This window comes from Apium graveolens, chromosome 4 (genome assembly GCF_009905375.1).
Source record: "Apium graveolens cultivar Ventura chromosome 4, ASM990537v1, whole genome shotgun sequence".
NCBI lineage: Eukaryota > Viridiplantae > Streptophyta > Magnoliopsida > Apiales > Apiaceae > Apium > Apium graveolens.
The window spans coordinates 109114226-109132801 of NC_133650.1; the positions used below are offsets into that span (position 1 = coordinate 109114226).

Consider the following 18576-nt stretch of genomic DNA (forward strand, 5'->3'; position numbering starts at 1 on the left):
ACTAGTCAGTCTAGTAGGTTTAATACCACATTGCTTGGTATCCTAACTAAAAAATAAAAGGGTAGAATTTCCAAAAATGCATCTACACCTCAAACTTCATTTAGCATGCTTAGAGAGTTTTTTTCATATAACTATGAGTTCGATGAGGATTTTTCAATACTAACATGGTGGAAGAATCATGAGAAGCAATTTCCGGTATTAGCTAAAATTGCAAGGGATATTTTAGTAGTTCCCTCCTCTACAATTGCTTCCGAGTCTGCTTTTAGTGCCGGTAGAAGAGTGTTGGACGAGAAAAGATCATGTCTTGCACCAGATGTGGTCAAGATATGTGTTTGCAAAAAGGATTGGGATCAAGCGGCAAAGAGACAACAAGGGAGGAAAAAAGATAACTCGGACGGCGAAGAAGATACTTGGATGACGATGGACACTTCATCGAAATCGGGCACGTCCGCGAACGATCCACAAGAAGAAGAAGAATTTGAATAGTTGATAACATATTTTTGCCTTGTATTTTTAAAATTTGTTATGTTTTGTATCTTATTTAAAATGTAAACACGGTTTGTTCCGTTTTTTAGAGAGGAGTCCTCTCAAATCAATTGTAACATTTTTTTAATTAATAAATTTATAGAGGTACCGTCCTCTTTTCATTATTAACATGTTAGTTTTATAAATTCTAAAAAAACATAATTTTGATAAATGACAAAGTAACTCATTTGAACCTTCTGTAACTAATTTGAAAAACTAACTTTGTTTTAAAAAAACAAAATTGTTTTGATTATTTCATCAAATAAAAATACGAGTAATAGAACAAATTATTCTATTTTACTTATTTGTACAAATTATGTATTACTTATTTGCAAACAAAGTCTGTTTGTACAAATTAAAAATAAAACAAAAGAAAAGAAAAAAAAAGATAAACGGAAGGTGGGTGGGAGGTGGCTAGCTGGGAGGTGTCAAATCAAAGGACCTAGAAATCAACTTGTAAAATCAAGGAGGCCCGGATCGTTATTCGCAGTTATTCGGCAACTGCTTAGTAGTTTTATTTGGTAACCGTCCCGAACCGTCAGACTCGCCGAAACCGTTAAAATCGTTTAATTTGTGAGCCGTTCACGGCTTCCAATTCTATCAAATTGGCACGGCACGAAACGATTCGTGTAGCTATACGGTCCGTTCACGACTTAAGCTGCTGGTGAACCGGACCACCGGAAATTCGGCCCGGCACGGTCGGCCCGACCGTGTGGCCGGCTCTACTTGTAGTTGCAACATGTGATGATGCAGTTACATAAGGAGGAGCAAGAAAGGCAAAAGGAAATTGTGCAGTTACAGAAAGAAAAGTTACAGCTCCGCTTAGCAAAGGAGGAGAGGGAAAGACAGAAAGAGGAACAAGAAAGACAGGTTTACGAAGCATCTATCATGGCAGTAGACACTAGTAAGATGCTACCAGATCAAGTAAAATATTACGATGCGCTCAAAGTAAGGATCATGAGAAACATATTTTAATATTTATGTGTACTTGACACTATTTTGTAACTGTTATGTATTAAATTTTAATTTGTTTTATATGTGAAGTTTATCTGTTATACTTATTTTGACTCTTTTTTGCAAATAGGAGAGATACATAAAAATGTAAAAATAAATTACATAAAAAATTTAAATAGAAATTACATAAAACATTTAAACAGAAATTACATAACAAATAAATATTTAGTTCATGTCACCGCCATGCATCTGCCAAATGGACTTGTTTGTCTCAAATTTGTTTATGCACTTGTATGAATTCTCTGAGGGTACTTGAACGACTACGATTTGGAGTAATAATTGGTATTGCAACATCTGTATCAAAGTGTTCTTCCTCCATATATAATTCCCTTTCATCTTCAATGATCATGTTGTGCAAGATGATGCAAGCAGTCATAATATATTTCATTGTGTGCACATCCTAAAATCGTGATGGTCCACGTACCATTGCAGACCGAGATTGTGAAACTCCAAATGCTCACTCAACATCTTTTGTTACAGATTCTTGCGCGGTTGCAAAATATTTTTTTTTGTTAGCTAAAGGATTTGAAATAGTTTTGACAAATGTAGGCCAAGAAGGATATATATCATCCGCAAGATAATATCCCATGTTATATTCATCACCATTGATGGTATACCTCACTTCTGGTCCACGACCTTCTGTCAAATCTTCTAATAGATGAGATATATCTAACACATTAATATCATTTAACGATCCTGGTAGTCCAAAAAAGCATGTCAAATTCATAAACATTTTGAAGCTATTGCTTCTAATATAATAGTTGGTTCATGAACATGACCTGTATACATACCTTGCCAAGCAGTTGGACAATTTTTCCACTTCCAGTACATATAATCAATACTACCAAGCATCCCAGGAAAGCCTCGTCGTTCATTTTCATTTAATATTCGAGACACATCTTCAGGATTTGGTATTCTCAAATATTCAGCTCCAAACACTTCAACGATTGCTTTAACATATCTTCTTAGACTCTCTATTGTTGTACTCTCACCAATTCGAACGTAATCATCGATAACATCAGCTACCGTTCTGTATGCAAGCATCCTAAGTGCAGCTGTCACTTTCTGAAGAGATGATTATCCACGAACTCCCACAACATCAATTCCTTGCGTAAAATAATTATCGTGAGTTGAAACTGCTTCTTCAATTCGTAAAAATAGTGACCGTCGTATCCGAAATCGTCGACGAAACTGTGTTTCTGTGTATGTAGGTGTAGTAGAAAAATAATCACAATATAGTCTATCATGACCTTCTTCTCTATTTCGATCAAGTACACGATGATTCATAGTGGAACCACCATGATGCGAGACAGAATTCGATCTTTGTCGTCGATGATGAAGGTAAACAACACTCATTCTCATTTTTGCTTCATGTTCTTCTTCAACTTGCATAATATCAAAAATCATTCGTGTGGTGTTGTCCATTACAAATGAATGGTTTAAAAGTGGGATTGAATTTGAGTTATGTTTGGAAGTTATGTTCTGGCCAGTTTTCATTTTTGTTATCTATTTATAAATATGACCGTTATAAAATATAGTCGTTGCAAATATAGCCGTTGGAATATAACCGTTGCAAATCTAGCCGTCGGAATTTGAAATAATACTAAAATACTATATTTGAATTATAGCTAACCATTATAGCTAACACGATTGGAGTACAACCCTTACAGATTCAACAAATTTTACCTAACAATTATTATATATTATTTTAATTAACCATTTTAGCTACTACCCTTGTAGATGCTCTAATACAAACGAGGTAAGGGTTCAACTGAACCCAACCCAACCTAACCTAGACCAACCTAGCCCCACCCGACCCAACCCCTTCCTCCTCAACCCCCAATCCAAACAAGGCCTTAGATTCTAGGAGACAATGAATTATTAACAGAACATTTTATTGAAAGCAAAGACCATAACACAAATTGTGATACTATGGAACCAGACTCGAAAATTACAGATACATGCTAGGCTGCAGTCTTGGCAATAGATTAACTTGAAGCGGAGTTAATTTGAAGTTTGTCAAGCCAAAGCTCTCAGTCATGTCCACATCTTCAGTTGATATATTAGTCATTTCAAGAGAATGTATGAAACTAGCCAGAGCAAGATGCAACCATTGTAGTGCAGGCACCGAACCCTGACAGGATCTCCTTCCAGAGCTGAAAGGAATGAGCTCAAAATTATGTCCTTTCACATCAATGTCCTTGTGAGTTGTAAAGAATCTCTCTGGCTTGTACTCGTGTTCAGACCATACACTATGATCTATGTGAATTTTCCAAATGTTCACCATAATAAGCGTACCAGCAGAAATATGGTATCCAGGCTTGATGATGCAATCTTCAAGTGCAGAACGGAGAGGAATAACTGGACTAGGTGCGTAGAGCCTCAAGGTTTCCTTATCAATTGCTTGGAGATAAACAAGGTTATTGATGTCTGATTCATTGACATGTCTATCTTTACCGACATCCTTGTCAAGCTCTGCTTGTGCACTGTCTAAAACATGACGATTGTGGAGCAGGAGACACACGGCCCATATAAGAGCCACAGTTGTGGAGTCAGAGTCTGCTAAATAAGGTTCTGCAAATCACAAGCTATATCAAAACAATATACAGTAATGCTTACTTAAGTGTACAACAAATAAGATGAGCAACCATTGCTCACTAAAAATGTAGCCTGGTTAACAGTATCAGCATCAAAACCAGCTATTTCAGCATCTTTAAAAATTGTTAGCATCACATCCATAAAATCTTCATCTCATTTTTGTCCCTCTCCTGTCAGCAACCATTTCTGTTTATGCTCTTCCAACCACCCTTGAATAAAATCATCCAATTCTTGCGCAGTTCTCTTCATTTCCTTCTCATGCGCTTTAAAATCCAGCCATTTCAAAAAGGGTATAGAATCAGAAAATAAAAAGACGCCAAATAGATATCCAAACTTCCTTGTTACTACCCCCTTCCTTACCATTAAGCACTATCTCCGTAGTACCTTTTCCCCGCCACCATAGCCATTATCACATTATGTATTATATTTGCAAGCAATTGCTTCATAACTACTAAAACTCCATCTCTGTTACAACCACTCTCCACCCATAACTTGTACACTTTTCTTATCAATGTCTGCACCTCCAAAATTCTTAGCCCCTTTAACATTTCAATTCTTCGTATAGATAGAAAGTTCAAGGGAAACAATCTTTCGTATCTTGCGCCAATAGAACCATACCGAGGAACAGCAAACATTGCCGAGTTGTATGCCAGTAGGTTAGAGGCCAAAAAGGTTGGCTTTTCCGCAAAGTTCTTGTCATGGGTGTGAAAACACTCTTTAGCCATTTCCCAATTACTCAAGACTATAAAAAGACTATAACTTTGTGAGAACCAAGCTTGATGGATAAAGATGGTCCATACTTATCAGCCATGGTTCCAAGTGTATAATGGGTCAGCTGGTTTGGACCCAGAAGATGCATATGGCCTATGAAAGGCCAAGCGCTGCCAGCTTCAGGCAAGACTATGCCCCGTCTTCCCTATATACTTGATATTTTCACCACAAAATAGATAAATACCAACAAAGCAAGAGAACGGGGACTGAATAATACGGGGAATGCAGAAAAGGATCCATAAATTAACAGTAAGGTGGTGAACTTGGCCTCAGAAGCTGGCTGGGGTTGATGTATAAAGAGTGAAGAGAGTGGAAGATATTAATATAAGTTCAAGCAGTATTCTTTTGACTACCATTCTCACTTCTTTTTAATTCGAGTGCTGTCATCAGTGATCAACAATTGATGTAAAATAATGTAGCAGCCAGCATGATAGGTTATCAGTGTTGAGTTTAATAAACCACTAATTATGAGCCTTTTGAAATTATTGCACTAAATTTATACAATGATTGCGTAAGAATGTATTACTACATCAGCAATATTGTTTTCTGTAATTTTGATTTAGATTTTGCCACTGTCAGTAAAAATTTGTTACTACTGTGACTGTGATTTATAAAGCATCAGAAAGCTAATACTATGAATCAACAATTCAAGAATTAAACATTTTCATCGAGAACCACGCAACTACAGCTTGAAATATCGAACAGAATAATCACTTCTACAAATATGGCTAATTTCAAGTCACATACGAGGATAACCATAGCGACGAGCATAGCATAAAAATGATACAAGTGCCTTGACTGAGAAAGAATACAGAACCTGCGCCTTTGCAGAAATTTCATTGCAAAACATCCATAAACAGCAGACCTGACAGCTTTTCAACCTTTCCTAGAGTTGTGGAAGCATCATACATTATACTTCAAGAAAAATTTAGGAAGTGAGAATTTGTATGCATGTTTTCTCATTCAATCCTTAAATTGTTCCTGTAGCATGATAGTTTTCAGCCTTCAACTGTACATGGTGCAATTTAATTCATAAATTTCCAAGGCAGCAAGATAATAGTCAAACTGTTATTTGCCCCCGAGACTATGCCAGCCAGGCCAGGAATTACAAATACAAGCTAGGCTGAAGTCTTGGTGAAAGATAAGCTTGAAGAGGAGTTGCTTTGAAATTTGTCAAACCAAAGCTCTCAGTCATGTCTACATATTCTTCCGATAAATTGGTTATATCGAAACTGTGCAACAAACTAGCCAGAGCCAGATGAACTGATTGCAGGGCAAGTGCCACACCTGGGCAAGCTCTCCTTCCCGATCCAAATGGAATGAACTCGAAATTTTGTCCTTTCAAATCAATGTCCTTGTGGGTTGTCAAGAATCTCTCTGGCTTAAATTCGTTTGGTTCGGGCCACACACGCTCATCCCGGTGAATCTTCCAAACATTAACCATTAGACGCGTACCAGCAGTAATGTTGTATCCAGGAGAGATGGTGCAATCCTCAATTGCAGCACGGAAAGGAATTAGTGGGCTAGGTGAGTAGAGCCTCAAGGTTTCCTTGACAATTGCTTGGAGATAAACAAGGTTCTTGATGTCTGATTCATCAACATGTCTATCTTTGCCAACAACTGTGTCAAGCTCTGCTTGTGCCTTCTCTAATATGCGGCGGTTGTTGAGGAGGAGAGACACGGCCCATATAAGAGCCACAGTTGTGGAGTCAGATCCTGCTAAAATAAGGTTCTGCAAAACCACGTACGACATATTGTTAAGTTACGAGTTCTCCTAAAACCTCAAGGTATTAGAAATTGGGCTTACCAGGATCATTTCTCATATCTTAACACACATAAAACATACATATTGATTAATTCCTTCACAAGTGTAAAACAAATTAGATGCATAGTTTAAGTAACCAGTTGCTTACCAAAGATGTAGCTTTATTTATGGTATCAGCATCAAAACCAGCTATTTCAGCATCTTTAAGAATGGTTAGCATCACATCCATAAAATCCTCATCTCCTTGTTCTTCTCCTCTCACTAGTCTTCTCTGTTTATGCTCTTCCAACCAAACTTGGATAAAATCATCCAATTCTTGCGCAGCCTTCTTCATATCCCTCTCATGTGCTTTCGAATCCAGCCATTTTAAAAAAGGTATAAAATCAGAGAACAAAAATGCTCCAAATAAAAACCCAAACTTCCTAACCATCTTCTCAAACTTCTGTACCTCTCCTTCCTTACCATTAGCACTACCTCCATAGTATCTTTTTCCAGCCACCATACCCATGATCAAATTATGCGTGATATTAGCAAACCATTTCTTCATATCCACTACAACTCCATCTCTATCACAACCACTCTCAATCCATAGCTTATATACTTCTTTTATCGATGTCTGCACCTCCGAAACTCTTAAGCCCTTCAACATTTCAATTCTTCGAACAGATAAAAGTTCAAGGGAAACAATCTTGCGTATCCGGCGCCAATAAGAACCATAAGGAGCAAAAGCAAACATAGCCAAGTTGTATCCCAGTAGCTTTGAGGCCAAAACAATTGGCTTTCCTATAAAATTCTTGTCATGGGTAAGAAAACACTCTTTGGCCATTTCCCAACTACTCAACACTATAACTTTGTGTGATCCAAGCTTGATGGAGAAAGCTGGTCCATACTTATCAGCCATGGTTCCAAGTGTATAATGTGTCAGCTGGTTTGGACCAAGAAGATGCATGTGGCCTATGAAAGGCCAAGCACCACCAGCTTCAGGCAAGACTACGTTCTGTCTTCTTTGTCTACCTGATCTTTTCACTGTAAAGTAGATAAAGACTAACAGAGCAAGTAGACCAGAGACTAATTCAAGAACATCATCCATGGACTTGCTCCATCTCAGAAATTATAGAGATTAGATAGAGAATAGTTTCAAGTTCGATAACTCGGATAACTTTGACTTTTACTTTTAGTATTTTTCTTAATATTTTTCGTATTCAATTAGATAGATGACATCAACTGATGTCAGAGACTTTAGCTTACGAATTTATGACGTTGAATTACTCCCTCCTTGCCCACAGATCTTTACTATTTTCAGTATTTCCATACTTCTATAAAATATAATTTTATAATATATTTTTTTAATTTTGTTTTTTAATAAAAATTTAAATATAAATTTTTTATTCAGAAAAAATAAAAAAATATATTATAAAATTATATTTTAAAAAAACACTAAAAAGTGTGCCAAAAAATAATTTATATAATTTAATGGGATAGAGGGAATATCGATCTACTTCTATTCTAAAAGTTTGTGGTTAATCGATATTCGGTGGATAATTAAACTGATTAAGTGAAAATTGGCTCAAAACTCATTTTTTACGAAAATCGGTTAAAAATCTGAAAAAATTAGATTAATCGTTTAAAAATCGAATTAATCATGCAAAAATCGGCCTCATTGGTCAAAATTTGAAAAAATTATTTAGAAAAATAAATATTTATATATAAATTTGTAAATAATTTAAGAAAAAAAATAATTTTGTATGCATATTTACTATTTTTAATGATTAAATAATAAACATTCTTCATTTTTCATTTTTCATCTCAAATTGATCTCAATTAATAAGTTAGATCAAATAATTATATTTAATTTATTAATATTTCATATTTTAAATTTATTTGTATAAATATTTATAAAAATTATATATGTATAATCAAAATAGTAAAATAATTATTTACCAAAAAAAAAGAAAAATAATTACATGTAATATTATTTATAAATAAAAATAACAATAAAATAGTTTTAATAACCCTATTAATCATTTCCGATTAATCCCCGGTTACCCCTAAATGACAGTGCCTTCATCGACTAAGGCCCCGAGGCCCAACAGTTTTTTTTTCAGAAAAGTGTTTGGTAAATTCTAAAAACTGTTGTCTTTGAAAACGCTTTTGGTTTAAAAATTGTTGTTAGCAAAAGTATTTCCCTCCATACTTTTGGAAAAAGCTGTTTTCAGCTTTTGTAAAAAGTAACTATCAGTTTCACCATCAAACTTTTTCAAAAACATTATTTTTATATATAATATCTCAAAATATGTATAAATAAAAAAAATACCAAACACTTATCTAATTTTTCTGACAGTATTTTTTTTAACAGCACTCCCAAATAAAGTCTAATTCTGATTCCTGCTTTTTACAATCTACTTCTTCTATACTTCTATCCCTAAAATTAATTATAGATCTGCTCCGCTGACCCATTAATTTTTATACACTTTTTTTAAATGTTCCATTTAATTTATATATTTCAAAATTTACTAAAAATAGTAAAAATTTTATAGTATACTCCCTTTATTCTATATATTACTTTTTGGCATGCTTTTCAATACTTCTTTAAAGCATAATTCTATAATATATTTTTTTTCCTGAATAAAAATTTTATGTTTAAACATTTATTCAATTTTTTTTAAAAAAAATATTATAAAACTATGTTATTTAGAATTCTCGAAAAGTGAATATATATAATCTGATGTGGGACTGAGGGAGTACAAATTAACTACACCCACTCACATTCAAGCTACTTTCTTTCAATACACTAATTTTTATACATTAAATTTTGATTGACCCAATTATTTTACCTACTTTTCTTATTTTCTTTTTCCTAATATTTCATTTTTTCCTAATCTCCGTACTCAAATCAAACTTATATTTATTGGGACTTGGGGAAGTATAATTTAGTAGGTATCATTTCATCATAATTTTTGTGTTTGTTAAATATCAGACAATAATCTATCTAAACCAAAAAAACAATACCGAACTCTATTCCTACGAGTAAAGAGACCCTTTCCGTAAACATTGATAATTACATAATTCATAGTTTATCACGTTACTGTCCCCGATAAACGTAGGAGCAGACATCAGTAACAAAATTTCCATCCAGGATGAAATTTGGAACATCTTTCTGTGAGTTCGTAACACCTCCCAAGCTCTCTTATCTTCTTTCATGGGGAGGCAAAGAACATTTCTAAATTATAGTTTGGATTCTTTGATAAATGCAGAAAATTCTCATTAAATTGAATATAGTATAGTCGGGACAAATCCCCAACTGTCGATACAAGCAGGTGATAAAACAAATAACATATTAAAAACAATTAGATGATTTGTTTCCTGATCGTTTAACACATAGAATTTAAAAATTCTTGAAATTAAAAACGAAATCAAAAACATCCCAAGCGATCCAAATTGCAGCAACATCTCTGAAAATAACAACATCGCAATTGACCATATCACATAAAAACTATGGTTAACCCAGTGTTCAGAAACACCAATCGCATAAAATGAGATTGCACAAACGGCACCCCAGCTATCTACATGTCGGACACCAACTATAGACATGCCGAAGGCACCCCAGCTATCTACATGCCGGATACCAGCTATAGACATGCCGAAAGTATAAACCCATGAAAGATGAACAATCTTTAGTTGGGAAAGGTGAGCTCTTACAATAATCACCACCGTCCCAGATCCGATGTAGGCTTTACAGATCATCAAAAATATCAATAAATTCGTCCTCAACAGATCCATCACCAGATAAACTCAAGCATGACTAAATAAAAACATATCAAACACTCCAAAAGGAGAGACAAAACACACACTCCAAAAGGAGAGACACACAAACACCCAAAAAATTGGGTTTTATTGAAAGGAAATAAACGAGAATAACAGATAATGAAGGGGTTGGGGCTTTCCACCGGAGAAAACCAGTGGAAGCCCCTCGATTTACTTGAAAATAGATAAACCCTAACAGAGAGGATGAAAGACGGGAGGCGGCCGAGGAAAATACTAATTTTTAATCCTAGAATCCAGCTTCTTTAATCAAACATACAAGTGTGAAATATTTCAACCAATAGCAACTCAAATTAGCATAATCTTCAACTCTACCAAAAAGTATTAGCTTCTTCAACGGTTTGCTTCTATATCATTATCTTCTACACCATAGCCCTCTGTCTGTTTTGATTGCTCAATTGCTTTTACTACTTCATCGAATTTACGGTAAGATGTTGGCAGCCTTGATATTGTCAGACAAAACCCTCGTAACCTAGAATGATGATTTAGAGGTTAAATTGTCAAGCTTTACCGAAAAAGAGTTCAACTAATTACTTTTTCTTGAAGTATACGATAATTACGTCACCTGTGTAAAGAAAAGTGATAAAATGCAATAACAAAGAGATAGATAACAATCATCAGCTGTCCTAAAATTGCTATATACTTGTCATCAATCTCTTAAAACAAAATTGTCAAGCAGCCCGAATAGCTTGTACTTTTAACTCTCTAAACCTTAAATGCACAAGGGTTACAATATTTGAACAAGGATAGTTAACATCATATTTGAACCATAATAAAAAGCATATCTAAAGGCTACTTATAACACTTGGGATAACTTCTTATAATAGTCATGGAATTGAAGAAAAAAATGAGTCATACAGAATACCTCCTGCTTAGACCCTCCAACTGGGCTCTTCTAATTTCGTCTTGAGGAGCGATTCCACCATTTTGCCAATATTCAACTCTTGCCGTATCACCACCGTACAAACAGAGCTTGTAGAAATATAATTCCTCTGACTCTTGTAGATTAAGATTCTTGATTTGCTTCTTCATGACACTCATAGGTTCATAAAGCCAGTCCAAGATCCTCCCTTCAGGTCTATTCACACTGGTTATTTCGATATTATTTCCTGTCATAATTACAAACACATAAGTATAATACTTCCCCATACAGCATAACACAACATCACCAAAAAGTCAACAAAATTATTACCTCCTAGTCTCTTAAATTGATTTCATTTTAGTAATTTCAATAGTTTTTCTTGAAGAAAAAAAAGTTTAGAAAGAATTAATTGCTTATTGTACCATGTAAACTGTTGTCTGGGGTTTCATAACTGTAATATCTGCAACAAAATTTCTAACATAAAAGAAGAGGTAAAAGCAAAGGTGGTCAAGTTTTCCAATACTCAGTAATAAAAAGAAAATTTAACACAAAATTAACAATATAATTAACAAAACAAAGAAAGAATATTAGCAAGGTTGGATCCATTACACTATGTGATATATATTTCATGATAAAAACTTTTGTAGAGCTCAACACTTTTAAGATGTACCAAAAGGCTCAGACTTTTTCTTTCCTGTTTTATGTAAAAAGGATCAACAATATTTAGCAGAAAAGCAAATCACCACTGTTAATGTTGACATGGTTAACTAGGTAGTGCTTACTTAAGAGAAAGCCAACGGACTCTTCCTTAATAGATCTGAGAAAGCAGTCAAGAAATGCATATGCAGGAATCCCAATATTTACTATCTTGTTCTTTGACTTTTTCCATCCATCAATATCATTGCTGTGGATGGCTCCAATATTGAGCAGCTCCTTTCCAATACTCTCACACGCTCTGAAGATTTCGTCCCATATCTACACCGTATTATGATTAATATTCAGGTACAATAATAAAAAGTTGTAAGAGAAAAAAGAAAAGACACTCCTACGGATTGGCAGGGTTTAGTTTGATGGTATTTCCACTTAATGCATGGAATGGTGGTGATGTCATCATGTCAACAAGGTTCTTCCTCTTACTGTTCTACTCTCGCATATGTAGTTATTATTAAATTGGAAAAATTTATATTATGTTTTGATGATGGCAAGCAACAGAGTCTAACCAATTGGGGGATAATATAATCAATTAATTTATAAAGTGCCTGAAAAAAATTTGTTATTACCACAGCAGCCGTCAGTTTCTGTACGTTTGCAGAAGAATTTACCAAAGGTTCATCAGCATAAAAAAATTCCATCTGTTGACGCAATCTCAGTACAGGAAGCAGTGAAGCCGTTGAATCAGCCCGCTCACGATATTGAGGCCTGGCTTCCATAAAGTGAGATTATAACATAGCTCAATGATGAAAATTGCAAATTTTATACCAAAAAAGAAATAGAAAACAGATACACACTTCGCGAATAGTAGGGCACTTCCTCTGCATTTGAGTACGTTAAATAAAATAAATGCTCAGAGCAAGCAAACATTAATCAAGAAGATTGAATATATAAATTATGCAATAATGATAAAATATCACACACAAAAATAAAGTGTAATGTGTAAGCATTCTAACCTTGGAAAGCAGGAGCCTTCACGTAGGTAAAGTAAATCGTTGGTATATTCATCATACACAGATGCTGCAGCAACTACAAAGTTAAAGCCCCTTTTGGTAGAACTTTCCTGAATGTTAAAGCACAAAGAATTACTAATTTTTTAAAACGAAATATTAGGATAAAGATGTAAAGAAATCATCAATAAGATAAAACAGCTGGTACAATTGTGAGGTGCGATGTATGTGACAGGGTAGAGGTAATGGCAAGAAAAAACAAATTTGACGGCCAAGACTAACCTGATATGCAACAACTGCAGAATAAAGTCCAATAGGGAAACTCGATAAAATTCCGGCAATAATCGCAAAAAGCACTACAAGAGGCCACAGCAAGATCCAAAACCCAGCAAAGGGAACACAAACAGTTTCGAGAAATGGACCTTCCCTCCCTATAAGATCACGTATCAACTGTTGCCATCCTTTGAACAGCAGTATTGGACCTTTATACAAACTTATTAAAGAGATTAGAGGTATATTAACTACAATCCCTAGAATTGCAACCAAAAGGCATCCAGGCAACTGCAAAACCCTACAAGGATGATAGGAATGAAATTACATGTCAGATACTATAGATACAAGGTGATACTATTTGAAACTAAATAAATCAAGGTTTTTTTTATTATTATGACCCATTTAAAAAACTTATTTACAAATTTATCCCATTTATAATTTAATTTATAAACATATCCCATTTTTAATTTTTTTGAAATTTTTAACTTAACCATGGTTAATTTTACAATTTCACATTCTTGTATGACATGCATAACCTTCTATACTTAACTACTTAAATATCATATGTTACTATTTTATTATCTAAAATAATTAATTACTTTAACACAATTTTATAAATTACTCTTCTCTTACCTTGTAATTTTTCCAGTGAATTTTAGTGCATCTCCAATTATTTTAGTATATTTCTAATGTTATCAGCTGAATTTTTAATCATTTAGATTGCTATGGTCTGGTATTTTATTTTTTTGAATAATTTTTGCATACCATCATTTCTAATGTGACTATCTTTTGATCATGATTTTGTTTTAGCTTTATAACAATGGTTTCTCCTGTACATATAGTCTCCTCATAGAAGTGCAGAACATATTCATAATTACTACTCCCTCCGTCCCTAAATACTTTTTCATTTGTGTTGTACACGTTTGCCGATACACACTTTTGATTGTTAATATCTTTAATTTCATATTAATATTAAATATAAAAATTTCATTGTATTTAGGTACTCATAAATACGAACCTAACAAAATCACTCATGACTATATTTGATCTTATAGATTAGACGTAAATTAGGAATCAATCGCTTATCATGAATAGTGTAAAAAGTCAAAACGGGAAAACGTTTTTTTGGGACGGAGGGAGTAACTAAAATGGGACACATTTGTAAAGTAACCTATTAATATGGGATATATTATACAAATTCCCATAAATCAATTACTGAGCAATTAAACTTGGATATTACAAAAGATTATATGAATATATTTCTGATTCTGAATGTGTTTTCAATACGGATGATCATCAATAAATGGAGTAAACTAGGCAATACTAGACATGTCATGTGATGTTTATTTGTCAAGGAACTAGTTGCTATAAAACTTCAAGCTATTAGAGGAAGACACTTTTTAGGATTTTATATTATTATTCTAACACATTGGGGGTGGCAGAGATCGAACCTGAGTCGCTCATTTACGGGTCGAAGAGTGGATCACGGGCACTCATCTTTGGAGAATTAATTTGCCTTTAGTGTTCATAATAAATTGTGAGAAAAATAAACCTAAGTCCTAACCCGAGCTCCGATACCATGTCAAGGAACCGGTCGCTCCAAAATCTCAAGGTGTTAGAGTAAAACCCTTTCCGGGATCTTATATTATTATTCTAACATTATTAATCACATTCATTTGCATCAATACAATTTTTCGCTGTACCAGTTCTTTCTTCTACTCACGTTTTAGATCAAAAGTACCAAATTTAGTAGTTAGTAGTAGCTAATATATATTTGGGATTATATATGGCGACCTGTTTTTGTATGCATTTCTGAAAGTGTTCCCGTACAAACTATTATATCAGCAATTATGGAAGATTGAAATCAAAATTAGCACTTACATAAAAACTATACACACATCTGATTAAATATATTACGTTCAAAACTGACAAAAAAAGTCATAAAAACAGATTGATCTAATTTTTAGTGTTTAAATTTTTGCAAGTCTGCATGTGGTTCTGTTAACTGTAAATTACGAACTCGGAATTCATTCAAAAGCTACCAAATTCATCCTCAAGACACCCAACTGACTGTTACAAATGCACTTGCAGAGTATGCGTAATAACAATGGAAGCAGTAAAAATTAGGATACTTTTGACAAACTTAATCTTTTACTAGGACAACGATATCAGTTTAAAAAAATAAGAAGTCGCATACTTGAGTTCAATGGGATTCTCCCCCTTGGAATCTAGCAGGTCATCCATAAATGAGAAGTATGTGTGGAAGGAAAAATCAGCAAAATCGCGAACAATAGTGCAGGCACCCTGAACTTGGGTCCAAGTACCATCCTATAGATAATGTTGAATACACCTTAAAAAAGTCATCTCACAAAACATGTCTGAAAACAACATTTTCAAAAACAAAACTGATGCAGAATGCAAGTTGAACATACCGTGAAACATTTAATCAACCTCATATTAAGTGGCATATCTTTCTTGCTAATAGCCCTGAATGTCTCCATAACAGGCCAAACAAAACCATATCCAATTCCCATGATGGCGCTTCCGACGACCCCAACAATTGTCCAAATTGCTATTGGGATCGGAACTGTACAAATAAGTAGTAATTTCATGTAAACACCAAATTTGTTTGTTCTGCATCAACAACAAATTAACAAGGAACAATTTTATTAAGTTAGTAGCACCACAACATTAAAAGATGCCAACAAAATAAGCCTTTTTAAATCACTTTTTTGCCATCTACAAGGTTAACAATTAATAAATTACAGTGTAATTTTGGTCAGACTCTTCCACTGCTATATAACATTAAAATTTAATCAGTTGAGAATTATATAATGCACAAAAACAGATGCTTAATAAATAAAATTGAAAAGGGGAAGATGATTCACCTTATGAGGCAGTAGATACTCCAAAACAAATGAAGGGGCCATAGACCAATAACAACACCAGCATCTCCAAAAGCAATAACAAGAAATACAAATGGACTGAATATAGCACCTGCATAAAATACATCGAATCATTAAATTCCTACCCATGAAAATATTTATGTGTGTGGGGGAGAGAGAGAGAGAGAGAGAGACGGGGAGAGAGAGGGAGAGAGAGACGGGGAGAGAGAGAGAGAGAGATGGAGAGAGACAGGGGGAGAGAGAGAGAGAGAGAGATGGAGAGAGACAGGGGGAGAGAGAGTACCTTTGATGATACCAAGAACAAAAAGAAAAGAGAAAATGGGAGGGAAGAAGATACAATAACAGAAATAAGTCCAGTAGGGGTTCATTTTGTTAAAGTATGATGAATGTATCAACTGTTAAGCTCACTGCATATATGAAAATATGCAGTATATTGTTGTTTTTCCAGTATGCTACAGCACTGTGATTCTCGTATATAATGTAAACACATGTTTAGTTGACCACCGCCCGGGCAAGTATTGTACACCCCATCCTGTTTCAATCTTGGATCTCAATGTAATAATGTACACTTCCGTTCCTAAATTGACCTTTGTTTGGTATTAATAGTAATTGACGGGGCCTACAAATTAAAAAGAGAGATTCTGTTTGTGTAATATTGGTTTTATTCTACTTTGTTTATTCCTTTTTGAAAAGATATTTATGAGTAGTGCTAAATTTTTTAAATAATATTCCCAAATTTTCAACAAATAACTTGACATGACATATGTAACATTTAATTTATGGGTATATATATATACAAGTAGGGTCTACATCATTATAAATAAACTTATTAATTATTCAAGTGATATATCAGTATTTGCAGAGACGGATCTACCTTAAGGCCCATGGGGCACATGATCCCATCTTAATTTTTTTATATCTTTTTTGTATAAATATCTGCATATACCCCATGAATATTACTAAAAAAAGAGTGGTAAATGAGTTAGTGTATACGTGAATCCATATTATAAGTGTTCACTGTAATAACTGTGTTAAGACATAAACTGCTTGTTTGTTAATGAACTTGATTTCATCTTCTTCTTACGTTAACTTGTATGTTAAAATATTTTTGTGCCCCCTGCCACAAAACTTCCTAGATCCGCCACCGAGTATTTGAGGAATTTTTGGGGGAAAAACTGGGATACATAAGATTACTCATTTATGAATGAGAATCGTGCATCTCATTTTTTACATACCTAACTGGAGTCTGGTTGTCTCGTATAATTTGAATTTCAAATGTTTATTTTTTTTGAAAGCAAGTAACGATCTCATTAAATCAAAGAGTCATACACAAGTCTCTCCAACATATAAGACAGAGGAGACTGAAAAATCTTAAAGCAACCTACCATACAAGGTACTCTAGAAAACAAGTGAGTAACCTTATTGGCTTGTTTTTTAACAAAAGAAATAGATAAAGCTGGGCGCCTATAAAGACCACTTCGATACTCATTCAGAATGTTCCCCACTTCACTGAAATGTTCTACACCTTTTAACAACGCATTAACAGCTATCAAGGAATTGAAAGAGATATGTCCTAAGTCCAATCATGTATGAGGATTTAGGAATAACTTTTATGTAATCTGTTTTGATTTCATTGATATTAATAAAAGACTTGTTTTATTTTTATTGCGGACTCTATCTATTTAAATGTTTAAATAAGATATACCACAGTTTAGAGTAAAGCTTTTTATGGATTGTGATGAGATCATAATAATGAAACCTAAAAGATGATAACTCTAAACTTAAATAGTTCCTGGTCGTAGGATTACTAACTGGTAATTAATAATCCGCAAAGATCGGTACATACTATGCTTGCTTCATTATGAAGGATGTCTGTTCTTATAGACATTTGTGTGGTGACACTATAGCTAATATGTAGGTGCTTATTATAGAATAAGTTCACTGAACATGACTCACACAGCTGAACAACTGATGGAGTTCACTCACGTGTCAGCAGTTATTCACATAGTGATAGTTGTACAAGTATCCTTAGACTTGAGGTCATCATAGTCATCTTGTGTACACTGAACTATGCTTTGGTTTAATTCTTAGTCTCAAGGGACAATTATAAGGGCTCTACTGGGTATAGAAATTTGTACACGAAGATAGTGTATGATCAATAAAGGATCTACCCCTTCCAGTGTAGGAAGAGAATGTTCAATGCTGATCCACTTATGTTAGTTTAGGAATCTCTGGCCACAGTGAATGAAATTAGAAAGGAGTTTCTAATTTACATTAAATAGAACTAAGCATAGTGAATGGGAAAACAAGTGATTAAATAAGATAGGCTTGACACAAGTTCCATGCCTTGTATTTAATCGTGACATTGCAGGGTAAAAG

The 18576-nt window shown here is 34.1% G+C and overlaps 3 protein-coding genes and 1 pseudogene across 4 annotated transcripts; all 4 read right to left on the bottom strand.

Moving 5' to 3' along the window:
* Nucleotides 1–1996: 1996 nt before the first annotated feature.
* Nucleotides 1997–2583, bottom strand: LOC141718843 (uncharacterized). Its single transcript, XM_074521222.1, has 2 exons — nucleotides 2331–2583; nucleotides 1997–2235 (listed from the first exon to the last, which is right to left on the bottom strand). Exons 1-2 carry the CDS (start codon nucleotides 2581–2583, stop codon nucleotides 1997–1999), a joined length of 492 nt encoding a protein of 163 aa, XP_074377323.1.
* An 800-nt stretch (nucleotides 2584–3383) lies between these two features.
* On the bottom strand, nucleotides 3384–5425 carry LOC141718928 (cytochrome P450 CYP82D47-like; annotated as a pseudogene).
* A 129-nt stretch (nucleotides 5426–5554) lies between these two features.
* LOC141718927 (cytochrome P450 CYP82D47-like) lies at nucleotides 5555–7843 on the bottom strand. The gene is made up of 2 exons (XM_074521297.1): nucleotides 6822–7843; nucleotides 5555–6640 (listed from the first exon to the last, which is right to left on the bottom strand). The coding sequence occupies exons 1-2, from the start codon at nucleotides 7761–7763 to the stop codon at nucleotides 6014–6016; spliced, it is 1569 nt and encodes a 522-aa protein (XP_074377398.1). The 5' UTR covers nucleotides 7764–7843; the 3' UTR covers nucleotides 5555–6013.
* A 2115-nt stretch (nucleotides 7844–9958) lies between these two features.
* On the bottom strand, nucleotides 9959–16759 carry LOC141718929 (putative membrane protein At3g27390). 2 transcript variants are annotated; one of them, XM_074521298.1, is made up of 10 exons: nucleotides 16481–16759; nucleotides 16180–16288; nucleotides 15724–15925; nucleotides 15489–15619; nucleotides 13301–13589; nucleotides 13025–13131; nucleotides 12638–12776; nucleotides 12140–12332; nucleotides 11361–11604; nucleotides 9959–10967 (listed from the first exon to the last, which is right to left on the bottom strand). In XM_074521298.1, exons 1-10 carry the CDS (start codon nucleotides 16563–16565, stop codon nucleotides 10829–10831), a joined length of 1638 nt encoding a protein of 545 aa, XP_074377399.1. In that variant the 5' UTR covers nucleotides 16566–16759; the 3' UTR covers nucleotides 9959–10828. The 2 variants fall into 2 exon arrangements, with proteins under 2 accessions (XP_074377399.1, XP_074377400.1); XM_074521299.1 differs by lacking the exon at nucleotides 16481–16759 and having other exon boundaries at nucleotides 9960–10967; nucleotides 15724–15878.
* Nucleotides 16760–18576: the final 1817 nt, after the last annotated feature.